This window comes from Salvelinus sp. IW2-2015, linkage group LG27 (genome assembly GCF_002910315.2).
Source record: "Salvelinus sp. IW2-2015 linkage group LG27, ASM291031v2, whole genome shotgun sequence".
Taxonomy (NCBI): domain Eukaryota; kingdom Metazoa; phylum Chordata; class Actinopteri; order Salmoniformes; family Salmonidae; genus Salvelinus; species Salvelinus sp. IW2-2015.
The window spans coordinates 19,259,174-19,274,698 of NC_036867.1; the positions used below are offsets into that span (position 1 = coordinate 19,259,174).

General features: G+C 43.8%; 1 protein-coding gene across 1 annotated transcript in view; it reads right to left on the reverse strand.

The window, feature by feature from the left end:
- The window catches only part of fars2 (phenylalanyl-tRNA synthetase 2, mitochondrial), a 148,012-nt gene that overhangs the window by 21,560 nt on the left and 110,927 nt on the right, over window positions 1-15,525 (reverse strand). Inside the window, 1 exon segment of the mRNA XM_070435523.1 lies at window positions 1,490-1,665. Coding sequence (XP_070291624.1) covers window positions 1,527-1,665 — 139 coding nt within the window. The 3' untranslated portion in view covers window positions 1,490-1,526.

Sequence of the window (15,525 nt, forward strand, 5' to 3'; positions counted from 1 at the left end):
CCTGTCTCGAAACATGGGTAGTGGAAAAAGTACATGTCATCTATGCACTTAAATTGTCACGATCGTTAGATGGTGGAAGAGAGGAGGACCAAGGCGCAGCGTGATAACAATACATCTTCTATTTATTATAACGAAAACGAAGAACACTTAAACAAACTATACAAAAAACAACAAACGAACGTGAAGCTATAATTACAATAAGTGCAGACACAGGCAACTTACATATAGACAATCACCCACGAACTACCTAATGAATATGGCTGCCTAAATATGGTTACCAATCAGAGACAACGATAGACAGCTATCTCTAATTGAGAACCAATCTAGGCAACCATAGACATACATACACCTAGACTAGACACTACCCCATAAACATACAAAACCCCTAGACAATACAAAACACTGTCACGTTCCTGACCTATTGTTCCTTTTTCTTTTATTTATTTAGTTGGTCAGGGCGTGAGTTGGGGTGGGTTGTTTTTGTGTGTTTTGTCTAGTCTATGGGGTGTTGTATGTGTATGGGGCAGAGTAGAGTATAGTTGTCTAGTTATGTCTATGGCTGCCTGGATTGGTTCTCAATCAGAGACAGCTGTCATTCATTGTCTCTGATTGGGAGCCATATTTAAGGCAGCCATAGGCAGTAGGCTTTTGTGGGTAGTTGTCTATGTATGTTCTATGTTGCATGTGTGCACTTAGTTCAGTTTAGCTTCACGATCGTTTGTTTTGTTCATTTTGTAAGTGGTTGTTTTTTTCCTTCATTAAAGAAGATGTATTTTTCACGCGCTGCGCCTTGGTCCTCTCTCTCTCCCATAGACGATCGTGACAAACACATACATTCCCCATGTCACACCCTGACCTAACTAAAATAATAAAGAAAACAAAGATAACTAAGGCCAGGGCGTGACATAAATAGCAAATGGAGTATGCTTTTCCCGTGGTTCATTTTCATGTAATTTTCATGCGTACCTGGTGTAGGCTATAATCCTGTTGTAAAGAGAAGCAATGTTCTTAATATTCGGAAAGTTCAGAAATAAATAAAGTAGCCTATAGAAAGCTGATGGGATCCTCCTCCTTTTAATAGAGGCCATCAAACACGTTTTCTCATGCAATTGCATAGCCTATACAAATGTTGCCTAACATGAGCTCATGGGCTCTCATGAAGTGTTTGATTAGATTTTCGATCACATTTGCATTGATGTCAGAGTGATTAGAGGGAACATAGAGCACTGAGTACCAGGCAGTTAGCAAGTTTGGTAGGCTACTAATGACCATCAGCAGCATCAGAACTTGGAGAAGCCTAGTTACCGTGACTAAACGGTCATGTGGAATTTGATTGCGGTTATGACTCGTGACCTCTGGTGTGGGTGTAATACGGTCACCATAACAGCCCTCCTCATGCTTATGTTCCGTAGGGCACACAGAAACAAATGAAAATACATTTTTCAAGGTTGTGCCTGTTTTATAAACAACCCCCCCCCCCCGTGCTTACTGAACACGACCCACGGGAGGGGGTGGCGGAGGGTGTCTCAGTACTGCCCCTTTACGCCCAGTTCCTGCTCGGCAGTGTGCTCTATGGCGGCGTTGAGAAAGCGCACCTCCTCCTGGGTTAGGGTCCTCTCCATGTGCCAGTAGATGATGCGGTAACAGTGGCTTTGCTTCTGCATCCTGCGGAGAGAGAAGAAGGTTAGGAGGACAGAGAGCTCAAAGGAGGGTGTAAGTCACAGGGAATCGTAGTCGATTTAGGAATTTAAACTTCACGAACATGATTCAAAAACACATATATTTTTGGAAATCTGTCATGCAGAATAATGAACACAAAAAACCTAAATGCAAGAGCTATGTTTGACCTCTTCAGTGATATCCACATTGACAATCCCAATTAGATCAGACGATGCTTTTACAATATTCAATTGTCACATGTCCCCCTATTCCTATTCCCCCTATTCCTGCATGAAAAGACATCAGAAGATGAAATATTATACATTTACCCAGAGCGACTTACAGTATTGAGTGCATACATTCTTTCAGAATGGCCCACCATGGGAATTGAACCGACAACGCTGACGTTACAAGCTCCATGCTCTACCAACGGAACTACATGGGACCACAGTAGTTAGGACTAGCCTACAGTAGTCAAGATACTGGATTGCGCACACACACACGCACGCACACAAACGCCACACACACACTGTCCCTGTCTCTCTAGGGGACAGAAATTACGATCTTCAGAGTACAGCGAAGGAAAAAGAGATAAACAACAGTAGTATTAAAAGGCTAAGCATGTGCCTTTTGTCATTTCCATATTTCAGGGCTCATTGAAACCAACAGCTGAGATTTTGTATTGTGCCCCAGAGCACCTAGCTAACACAAAATGTCTGAGAGAAGACTTCTGAAAGACAGAGCCTTGGGATTCCACAGTCCAAAACCCCATGGGATCCCCTAGAAAAGCCTATTTAGAATCGGCTTCATACCAGCAGACTCCCACTGTCAGGACGACACATCTGGTGTCTACTGCTGCAGAGATAATAATGCAAACAGAGAAGTGGTGACTAAGGGCGCATGTCAAAAGCCTTCCTCGGCACAGCCCCCCCCCGCTCCCCCCCCCTCAAAAGAGAAGCCTTTCGTGAACTAACACTCGCACTTGACTCTTCCCCCTACTATCTCTAACTTCACTGATGTATTGAGGAAAAATGTACTTACTATAACTGTGATATAACGTTGTCCCACCTAGCTACAGTATCTTAAGATGATGCCCTAACTGTAAGCCGCTCTGGATAAGAGCGTCTGCTAAATGACTAAAATGTAACGGAAATGCAAACACTGGGCGTCAGAAAGTGACAACTGTTTTTGATCAAACAAATGTGTTTCTACTTTCCACTACCAGTTCGGTGAGACTACACAAGACAATAAACTCTTAATTTGTCAAGGCTACAGCAGAGACGTCACAGACTATGCCTGGGAGTTTCACGGAGTAACGGAATTCCAGTCGCCCACTTATCATAACAACATGGGGGCTCATTTTCTAAAACGGTGCAGACGATTGCGGCTCATTACTGTGAAAACATAGGCAAGCTCTTTTCTCTGACACTACAGATATCCACGGGAAATGAGACGCCGCAACTACGACGAGGCAGCGGCGGCAACACTCGGCCCGGGTTGAAATGGAGCCTGGGCCTTAGCTACGTTTAATCAGGAAACCCTTCACACCCATAAACGGGAGATACACTCTTGCCTTTCATTTCTCTCCAGCGGACAGGAGAATAGATTACATTCTTCCATCTTTCGCGGATTTACAGTGTTCTATAGGGTGGCAGGGGCTGCGCCGGCAGTGTCTCTTGCTCCCGTACTCTACTCTCTGAAAGGGCAACCTTGTTTCACAGATAACCCCCCCCCCCCCTCGCGGGCTGCCACGCTAAGAATAGCGGTAGCCCGAGAGAGTGTGATCTCCGGGGAACATCATCGGAGGTGACTGACGGATTAGAAAATATAATTTTGAGGAAAGAGATAATTGGTCTTTCGGGCGACATCCTCTTTATAGGAAACACAAGGAGAAATACATTTTAATGCGGGGAAGAGGCAGAGGAGAGAAAACGCAGAAAATAACTAGTTGAGCTGGTTATTAATAGGCTGGAAATGTTTTTTCCCCTTAAAGTGGCAGCAGAAACACAGGACACAGTTTTCCAGCCCCCTCACTAGCCTATGGATTCCAGCACAGCTAGCTGATGTAGGCTTCGTCTGGCTGGTGCGTCCTCACACTCTCAGCCAGAGAGCTACTATGGGCAGCTTCGCAAATATCAACCCTGACAAATTAGGCCACCACTGATTGCCACTGGGACACATATGCTTGCTTCGCACTGCACACACACACACACACACACACACACACACACACACACACACACACACACACACACACACACACACACACCACACACACACACACACACACACAACACACCACACACACCACACACACACACACACACACCACACACAGCCCAAAAGCAGCTCTGAGCTTTCTCATTGTTCTTCTCCCTCTCCCTCCATCATTGACTCGACATGTCAACAGAGGACAATACTTCACGTAGAAATGCAAATTAATGAGCTAATGGAATTAGCTCCAAACCAGAACTGTGAATCAATGATAATAGCAAGCAGCCCAAAACTATAAGGGAGAGGAGGGGACATTTCCTGAGGCAATTCCGACTTGATAATGGAGAAATAAATTATTCAGGGTTCGAGCCCATTGAAAATAATCAATGATCAGCTATGACGCCCTGTTAGAAAAGGCTGTTTTTGACGGCGGATGGTTTACGCATAGCTTCCCTTGTTTCTCTCTCTTTCTCTCCCTCCTCCTCCCCCCTCTGTCTCAGCAAAAAGAGCATCTGACATTTCCACCAAACGCACAGGTGTTCAATAATTCAACGAGCGCAGGAGGAGAACAGTGATCCAAACATACACAACAATTGCTTTTTATTGTAGCAGTCTCCATTTTTATTGCCCTGCAGAATTTTGTTTACAGTGAGACACCTGGCTGTGGGTTATTCACAGTGGCTTCTTCCAAAGGGAGAAAAACAGACCTGTCCAGGAGCACGGAGGATGGGGCAGATGTGAGAAAATAATCGAACAAAGATTGGAGTACTGTAATCGGGAATGTATGTTCAGAAAGAGTTATGTAGTGAAGCAAAACGAGCTATGTTGTCGCAGGAAACTCTAGTCAGACTTACAGCACATCAGCTGACAATGTCGAAACCAAATGCATTATCATTCTTCAATAAAATTTGAGGTCAAACAAATGCAGTTCCACCGGACACACGCTGTGATTTTGTTAATTACATGTTGTGTGACTCTCCAGGCTACTCTTTCTAGAAATTCAGGAGTGAGAAGACCTATTTTCAGTGAGTGAAGAGGGTATCCTGCAGACAAAGCGTTACAAACTGACCTACACACTGGTTGTAATGTGGTTGTAATCATTATAACCAGTTTTGTCTATTGGGTAAAGGGCTCAGACTTGTTATGTATCTACAGTCACAAGAGCGACAGAGCGAGTGACAGAGTGATGAGATCAGCGATGTTTAGAGGGATGTTTGGAGGAGTTGGGCTGGGCTGAGGGGGAAAAAAGCTGGGAGGAGGCCCAGTGCCAAAGCAGGAAACCCACTCTAATTGGTTCCAGTCAGCTAGAGAGAAGACTGCTCCCATTAGCCTGGGACAATCATGCACCCTTTTCTCGCTCTCTCTCTTTCCCTCTCTCTCTTTCCCTCTGTCTCCAGCACTCTGACTTGCACACACACACACACACACACACACACACACACACACACACACACACACACACACACACACACACACACACCACACACACACACACACACACACCACACACACACACACACACACACACACACACACACACACACACACACACACACACACACACTTGGAGTCCATAACCTGTATGTCTGGTCGGTTTAGCACAACACACTTTACATTTCCTATACAGCCACTCTAGTCTCTTCAAATTGAGATGTTATCCCACCCTCAAACAATCTTTGTTTGTTTTAATGTTGATTGCAAGTCATGCCATACTAAACATGCTATATTTTCAAGTAATTCATCTATAGTCCGGAGGGATGTTATCCTATACGCACCAATGTAATTGAGAAATAATCTCGAGTAACCGCAGCATACAGGAATCGGAACATCTTCCGCATTTGCATAGAATTTTTTGTCTTTTCAGTTTGTATTTTTTTCTTAAAGCTTTGTTTTCTATTGTCTCCTTTTCTCTCTGTTGCTTTTTACACTGATGTCATACTGAGCGGAGCATAGAGACTCTCTGCATCCAATTTATATTATTCTCGAAACCCCTGAAACAAGAACTGGGGGGGATACATCTAAGCCATCCTTCATCTGAAAATAACCATGATGAAATTGGTGCTTCAAACCCGACACATTATACACACGCATCATGATATGTAGGTCACTTCTAAACTGAGACAGTTCATTGACTAAGGGAGCATGGGATTTGCATTATCATGCAATGTAATGTATCGACAAATCTTGCCAAGAACACATTTCTTTGACACAAGTCTTACAAAAAAAAAATGCATAACGGTCGTACAAGGTATATCAATCACATGCCTCGTCAGATCGAGGGTTTATCTGAGGCAATTTGCAGATCCAGGGGATTTTGGGGCGGCAGGAATAAGCATTCATTTTCATGTTGCGTATGTTGCTTTAGGCCTGGGGATGGGCAGCGGAAAGACGAGTGTAGCGTTTCATTCACAAGAGGGAACGGGGGAAGGCTGCTCACTGAGACAACACCCTTGAAAGGGCTGTTAGTTCTTCCTGAGATTATATTCCGAGATGAGAGGAAAAAGGAGCAGACCGGGGACTCTCCAGACTCCATGCTATGCGAATGGTGCCAAGCAGTACTGCTAGTAACCCACAAGGCACTGGGGTAGTAATGCGATACACATTTAGCGATGCTGGATCAGGTTTTCACAACGTGGATGTGTTTGGGCTTGTTTCGTTTGTCTCTTCGTCTTTGGGATGAGTTTCTATACAGTCTCGGCTGTTGAAAAGGAAATCTCAATATCTTTTCACTTCAAAGACACAGGATCTAAGACAGGCTCTCTTTTTTCATGACGGCGTGGTTTTGCCAATGTTGAGGGCTGTCCTATTCTCATCATTGATGTGGTTGTGAGAGTGAAGAAATTGCTTTCTATAAACCACACACATAGCCACCCCAATAGTACATGCGATTTTCCAAACTGTAGAGCTTTATTGAACAAAAGAGATGACATCACAGTCTGGCAAAGAACACACAAAAATGTGAGTTCAGTTACTGAGAAATGCCAAATGAGGAGAAAATGTGTGTCTCTCAAGATGTCTACCCTCATTAGTGCTAGATATAGATGACAGCTACATGTTAGCAGTAGAAGAAGACATAGTGGTACCTCTGTAAGAGGGTTTGGCTCAGGTCCGAACACTAATCTGCGTCCGCCGGCCCGAATGAAAGGTAGGTGGCGGAAGAAAGACCTGCTCCCTCTCAAAAAAGCGATGGCAGCCTTCGGTTCAGATCTTCACCTAGCTTGGAAGAGATGTGGGCACAGAAATCAATTTGCATTCCATTAAACGTTCCTATTTCGCCCTCTCGACTTTCTTTATTAATCCGACAAGTCATTCATTTTCTAATTAGACCCAGCAGACAAGTAGGGTTACAAAACAACACTCCCTATTTTTTTCAGAGCGGGAGAACTCATCTTCGTCCAATGGTTACGCAACAGGGCCAGGTTGGATGATAATGGAAGAGTCTTTTCTTTTTGCAGTTTTGCTGTTACTGGCCCACTTCTGGTCAACATGTGGCCCCTGAACACTTGTTTTGGAGGGGTGGGGAGGAGGGTCTTTGGAAATACCAAACCAAAGAAGAGGAGAAGCCAGAAATCTTTGTGAGTGCTTGTTTGTCCAGTCATGTAAATGGTTGAAGAAAAGCTGTGCAAAGTCCGTGTGCAAAGTCCGTGTGCAAAGTCAGTGAGCAACACATATGCTAAAGTAACTGACAAGTATAGCTTTCAGTCGAGGGCAATTAAATGTCTCCGTGTGATGCAAGGTTACTAATGATGTGAGGACTTGGCACACCTTGGTTAGACTAGATGTACTATAAGTGTGCATAGTTGATATTCGTCTTTCATTTTGACAGATTTTGTTAACCCTTCATGCTGTAAAACAAGGGGGGTGGGGGGGGGGGGGGGGTTGTCAGCAAATCCTCAACCCTTGACTGAGAAAGTGTTGGAACACTGAATCTCATTTAGACACACAAATCCGGAGGAACCACCTGGTGCACCAGTCGCTCACATTCCCTTCATGTTAAATTCAACAGCATCTCTCCCCTATCTGCACCGACGCCCCAGATCTCCAAGACAATGAGTGGAAGAGACACATTGCCCATGACAAAATAATGTGCCTAAATAAAGTGAAAGAAAGAAAGAAAAGAAAAGAGAGGGAAGAGAGCAAGAGGGAGAAATAGAGAGAAATCGAGAGAGATTCTCTCACGATGAGAACGAGAAACTATGCTGAGGCCCCGAATTAAAATTCAAGCTCAGATGAGCAGAAGAAGTCTCCCGGCGGAACGTCAGCGATTTAATTATTAAGATCTCCTGTCACAAAAGAGGGGGAAACACTTCTATCTATCAATAGATGGATCTAGGGAGAAAGAGATAATAAGTGTTCTTCCATGCACATCACGATGGTGGGGCCAAATGAAGCAGGCATCCAGTAGGGCCAGTGGGAGGCTGGATACAAGACACACAAGGGGCCATATGATTATGAGTATGATAATCATTCCATAAATGCATCGCTGACTGGAACAGAGCGGTAGGGGTTTGATGTCACAGCTAGCTTACCACTGACAAATTCTCTGTGGAGGGATATACCATTGGAGATGTTGATGTATTTTTACAAACATGTTACCCTACTCATCTGATCTAGGTGTGTGTGTGTGTGTCCCACTGAAATCACCTCTATTATAATGGAGAACGCCATTGTAATGATGTCATTCCAACAGGAGACATTTATTTTAGATAATGACCAGATGAAGACCTAATAATGGGAACGCTGTTTTAATTGCGATGGGAATTCTGTTTTTAACACGGTGGGGGGAGGGGCATTGCAACGTTCATATAAGGTTTTATTATTATTGGTTAGGGTGTGTTCTTCACATTTGCAGCTAAAAACTGAATTCCAGACAAGAAAAATGAAAAATAACTAACTGAAAACCTTGGTGAAAAAGGTTGAACTACAGATCTAGTTTAACTCACTGTCAATGAGTACGGTTACATGCACACAATAATGCGATTATTGTGGATAGTCAGATTGTGTAACGGCTCTCGTCGTTGGAAGGAGAGGAGGACCAAAGCGCAGCGTGGTATGTATCCATATTTATTGGAATACTACTTTCAATACGAACAAAAAAACTATAAACAGACGAAAACAACGAAGCTACAGTCCTGAACCTGAGAACATAAAACACATGAACGCACGAACAGGAACAATCACACAAACAAACAGTGAAAACAGGCTACCTTAATATGGTTCCCAATCAGAGACAATGACAAACACCTGCCTCTGATTGAGAGCCATATTAGGCCAAACAACAAACCCAACATAGAAACACAAAACATAGAATGCCCACCCAGCTCACGTCCTGACCAACTAAACAAAGACTAAACTAAGGAAATAAGGTCAGGAACGTGACAGATTGATATAATAGTTTGATTAAAACGTTTACATGCTTTGCAAGAAGAACGATTTACCTATTAATCCTATTTACATGGACACATCTCAAATCTGGCTACCTGATAATATACTCTGACAAATGCAGAAAATCGCCAATCAAAATGAACATTCTACCGCAGAGAACATGTTATTTTTGGGAAGCATATTTGGATCTCAGTTCGGACATATGAAGTTTGTATGTGAAAACTACATCTAAGATCAGTTGTTCCCGAACACACTTCACTCGCCCTAAAGAGGGAGACCCGCTCGGCTGGTGCTAGCACATTCACAGATCAAATACACATCCGGAACGCAGATTAAGGAGTTTACATGTCCTAATAATTTGAAAGATTGCTCAGAAAAAGTAGGTGTTTTAATAGGCGTATGCTTACTTTGATTTTGACCTTACACCGACTAAGATAAGCAGAGTAACGTGTTCACATGACCATTGCATAATCTGCCTACTGCCATAATTAGTTTAATATCGAGGTACTAGTGTGCATGTAAACGTACTCAATGAAGGAGTTAGAGCAGTCACCAACGTTACGACATACAGTATGCAAAAATCACTGACTGTGTTGAAAATCAGCTTATTGTAACGGCGTTCCTCCTCCTCTTCATCCGAAGAGGAGGAGCATGGATTGAACCAAAATGCAGCGTTGGAATAAGACATAATGAATTTATTGAACAAGACAAGACGAACTATACTTGACAACTAAACAAAATAACAAACCGAATGTAGACAGACTTGGACCACGAACTTACATGAAACACGAAGAACGAACGAACAAGTACTTACTACAAACAAAACGACGAACGAACGAAACAGTCCCGTATGGTGCAAACCTAGACACAGACACAGGAGACAACCACCCACAAACAAACACTGTGAAACTACCTACCTTAATATGATTCTCAATCAGAGGAGATGAAAACCACCTGCCTCTAATTGAGAACCATATTAGGTACCCATTCACCAACATAGAAACAGAAAACATAGACTGCCCACCCAAACTCACGTCCTGACCAACTAACACATACAAAACTAACAGAAAACAGGTCAGGAACGTGACACTTATAGTCAATTAGATGTATTCTTTTTTCAGTATGAAATGTAGCAACTCTGGGTACTATCAGCTTTCATACTACTAAAATAAAAACAAATCAAACAAATCAAAATAATATCTGTGTGTGGGCCACACATCTATTATTCCATGTACTCTATATTGTTTCAGGTGATCAGCGTCAGTAGAGTCAAACTATTTACAACGTGCATGTGCTGCTTTTTGAATTCATTTGTTTTTAGTGTGGCTTGTTTGCTGAGGAAGAGGGGTGGAGATGAGCGAGAGAGGTGAGTCAATTAAGGCATTAAAGAGCAGGCTCAGGTGGTGAAACACCCTGGAGGGAGAGGGGCCCTTGGGACATTCAGCATTTCCCCAGTGGATAGTTTAAAAAGGTAATCTGGTCCCAGATGTGCTGCCCTCATAGCCTGGTTCCTCTCTAGGTTTCTTCCTAGGTTTTGGCCTTTCTAGGGAGTTTTTCCTAGCCACCATGCTTCTACACCTGCATTGCTTGCTGTTTGGGGTTTTAGGCTGGGTTTCTGTACAGCACTTTGAGATATCAGCTGATGTACGAAGGGCTATATAAATACATTTGATTTGCTCTCTTGCCAACTCCTATGCCATTGTCATGCCATTGGCAAGACAGCATAAACAGATCTGGGACCAGGCTTCCAAAAAAAGCAAAGCATTAATAAGAAGGAGGGGGAAAAAACAGTGAGATGACAATGATTAAACAGGTGACAATTCATCAGGAAATGTACTCGCGCTCAGGGATGGTCTGTCAATTATTTGTCAATATGAAAGCGCTTCCATCGCTCGCTTACACAGTTGCCTACTTGCCATCTGTTCCGATCGCAAGCTGCCGTTGAGTCTTTCCTGTGAATCAGAGACCGGATGGGCCCCTGCTTTGAAGACGGTCCATAATGGGACAGTCGCGTGGTACACAACATGCCCATACCTGCAGATGGATGGAGTTTTTGAGTTGGATGAGCGAAACCAGTGCGGATGCTGTTACCTTGAGATACAGCACCAGAAGCATTTACACAGAAAGGGATGATCCGATCCAGCCAGCATGGATATGGTGTCGCCATGAATAGCCTTTCAAAACGTCTGTGCATTCCGGTGTCATAGATGGAGTCTTGATCTCGACAGTCTTGGCCCTATTATGGTCTTGGTCTTGGCCTGTATCTCCAGAGTTCTTATCTTGACTTCATCACTGGTTGGCCTTGAGGAACCAGCAACAGATTCTGACAGCTAGCCTATAGCGAGCTACTGCACAGACAGCCATGTGACGGTAGCTAGAGTAATAAAGCATGTCTACTTTTCTCTACCAGTAACCACAGTGACCAGGAGGAAAAGGAAACATTGCTTGCCAAGGTTTATCATACTTGAAGACACTAACTACCTTTAAGAGGACAACGGTACATGGGGACGGCGATTGTTTGTCGAAGGATCAGAGGCTAACACGCGGCTGCTGCTTCCTCTTCGCCTGGGGTCTTGCTTCGGCACTGTAAATAACTCAAAGCCCGGGCTCTCCATGGGGGGGGGGGCTCCACTGCAGGGATTTTCCAGTATTTGCCTTTACGACTTGAACCTCCAGTGGGGGCCTGGAGTCCCAGGCTCAGAATATGTGAGTAATAAACCCTCCCTCCCCTAGAAGCGAGGCCCCGGCCAGTGAGATATTGATGGTCTGGGATAAATCCCGCATGGGCAGCGGGAGGGCAGCGGCGGCTCTAGATGGAGCGGCGAGCCAGAGCTCAAGTAATAACGTGGCCCTTACTGTCGTCATCATGGCAGGCTGCCGAGAAAAAGCTTAGCGGGAGAGTGCAGAGATCAACAGCCGACATGATTCACACCACAGCGTGGCAGGTGGATAGGGCCTTGCTTCTGAGTGCGTATGCAACTAGACTGTGTTTGTGTGTGTGTGTGAGTAGGTCAGTGAGGGGTTAGAAGACATTACGCTTCTTTCTCCATCTGATTGAATTCCCCTGCCAGAGACCAAGACACATTACAGTGGGAGGAAAATGATGTGAGCAGGTCACACACAGTTAGCCTGAACCCACCGAGGCCCTCTGCTGTACTTTGCATCCACTCCCTTCTCATTACCCAGACTACGGAGCTCAGTTCAATCAAACTAGTTGAAGCAATGCTGTTAACGCAGTGTCTCTGTTTACACACACTGACAGCACACCTCTTGTCTGGAACCTGAAGTAGAGTTTATCTAACGTTCATTTTACAATTGTTTTGTAGAATGCCTGAGAGAAAGTCAGTTTTTGTGACTTCTATACTCCAAAATGAATGAAAATAAAAAAGATGCTGACAGCACCTAAAATATTATTTTCCCTTCTAGAAATCATTTATCCTTTATTTAACTAGGCAGTCAGTTAAGAACAAATTCTTATTTACAATGACGGCCTACCCCGGCCAAACCCGGACGATGCTGGGCCAATTGTACGCTGCCCTATGGGACTACCAATCACAGCCGGATGTGAGATACATGTTATCAGGCTGCTGTGTTATTTAGTAATAAGCATTATCACCTGTATCATAAATTATGCAGCATAGTGGCTATAAAAAAAAAATTGGCTGAAGCATGGGGTTGCCCATCTGTATTTGTGCTAATTATTAGCTAGATTAGTGCTTGCTAAACTTTTTAAGTTACGCCCCCCTTTCATCATGGGAGAGCATCCTGTGCCCCGCCCCCCCATGCCCCCTTTTTACCTCCCCGATTGAATGAACTGCTACTATTTTTACACAAAAATATGGTACAAGAATAACACAATTGTTCGCATTTAGTTAATAAATTTGCCTTACACTCATCAAGAAACACTACATACAAACACGAGAACCTGGTTTCCCTTCCATATTGAAATCAATAAGAAACATTTAATAAAGGACAAATAAACTAGCTTACTGCTTTGCAATGTGGCATGCATCCATACACACTAAATACAAATAGTTCTATATAGTGCTAAATAAGGGTTATTTGGCTTGTAACCATAGCGGATCCCTTTAAGGTGCTATATATAAAGCGAGACCGATTCAAGACCAAGACTGGAGCATATTGAGTCCGAGTCAAGACCGAGACCGGGAGGGGGGCGAGGGTTCCGAGACCTTGCCAAGACCGAGACCCCAGAAAAATGTGAGTCCAATTCAAGACCGTGAATTGTGTCAAATCGCCACCAAAACAAAAGTTAATCATCTCCAGTATTTCTGTGTTAATATGTCAGAAGAAAATATGGATTCTTTAGACCAGGGGTATGTAAACTTTTACAGCCTGAGACCCAAATTAAAATATTCCCCCTTTTTGCCATGGGGTAGAGAGAACATTTAGACATTTTATAACAAATTTCCTGCAATTCTACACATTTTGCCATGAATTATGCCCTATATCTGAGTGAGAGTGACTAAGAAAATCAATGTGTGACCCACCTGGAGGTCAAGGCCCCTGGGCACGTGCCCTGCTTGCCCGGTCGGTATTCATCCACGATAACTACAAGTTTAGAAAGCTGGCTAGAATAACTTACCAATCCAAAACTTGTTAGCTGACATGACTAATTGAGTGACTGTCATGACAAGAGAAAAACTGCTGATGCATAACCAGATTTCGAAATTGCACCTTGAGTCTTCTATTATTCAACATGAAAGGTATGATCCGTTGTAGCTCAGCTGGTAGAGCATGGTGCTTGTAACAACAGCGCCGTGGGTTTGATGCCCAGGACCACCCATAAGTAAAATGGCGGCACACATGACAGTAAGTTGCTTTGGATTAAAGTGTCTGCTAAATGGCATATGTTATATGATATGTTCTAACTCTCAACAGTAATTTGAGACCTTGATTGAGTTCCTAATTATTATGGGCTCGCCTACCAACCAGTAAGAATTCTGGCTCTCACAGACCTGTTAGTTTTTCTTTAAGAAGCTTTTTCTTTAAGAAGGACAATAGGCAAGCAGCTTGGTGAGAAGGCAACAACTGTTGGCGCAATTATTAGAAAATGGAAGAAGTTCAAGATGACGGTCAATCACCCTCGGTCTGGGGCTCCATGCAAGATCTCACCTCGTGGGGCATCAATGATCATGAGGAAGGTGAGGGATCAGCCCAGAACTACACGGCAGGACCTGGTCAATGACCTGAAGAGAGCTGGGACCACAGTCTCAAAGAAAACCATTAGTAACACACTACGCCATCATGGATTCAAATCCTGCAGCGCACGCAAGGTCCCCCTGCTCAAGCCAGCGCATGTCCAGGCCCGTCTGAAGTTTGCCAATGACCATCTGGATGATCCAGAGGAGGAATGGGAGAAGGTCATGTGGTCTGATGAGACAAAAATAGAGCTTTTTGGTCTAAACTCCATTCGCCGTGTTTGGAGGAAGAAGAAGGATGAGTACAAACCCAAGAACACCATCCCAACCGTGAAGCATGGAGGTGGAAACATCTTCTTTGGGGATGCTTTTCTGCAAAGGGGACACCGTATTGAGGGGAGGATGGATGGGGCCATGTATCGCGAGTTCTTGGCCAACAACCTCCTTCCCTCAGTAAGAGCATTGAAGATGGGTTGTGGCTGGGTCTTCCAGCATGACAACGACCCGAAACACACAACCAGGGCAACTAAGGAGTGGCTCCGTAAGAAGCATCTCAAGGTCCTGGAGTGGCCTAGCCACTCTCCAGACCTGAACCCAATAGAAAATCTTTGGAGGGAGCTGAAAGTCCGTATTGCCCAGCGACAGTTCCGAAACCTGAAGGATCTGGAGAAGGTCTGTATGGAGGAGTGGGCCAAAATCCCTGCTGCAGTGTGTGCAAACCTGGTCAAGAACTACAGGAAACGTATGATCTCTGTAATTGCAAACAAAGGTTTCTGTACCAAATATTAAGTTCTGCTTTTCTGATGTATCAAATACTTATGTCATGCAATAAAATGCAAATTAATTACTTAAAAATCAAACAATGTGATTTTCTGGATTTTTGTTTTAGATTCCGTCTCTCACAGTTGAAGTGTACCTATGATAAAAAAGTACAGACCTCTACATGCTTTGTAAGTAGGAAAACCTGCAAAATCGGCAGTGTATCAAATACTTCTTCTCCCCACTGTATATATATATATATATATTATATTTGAGATTCTTCAAAGTAGCCACCCTTTGTCTTGATTACAGCTTTGCAAACTGTTGGCATTCTCTCAACCAGCTTCAT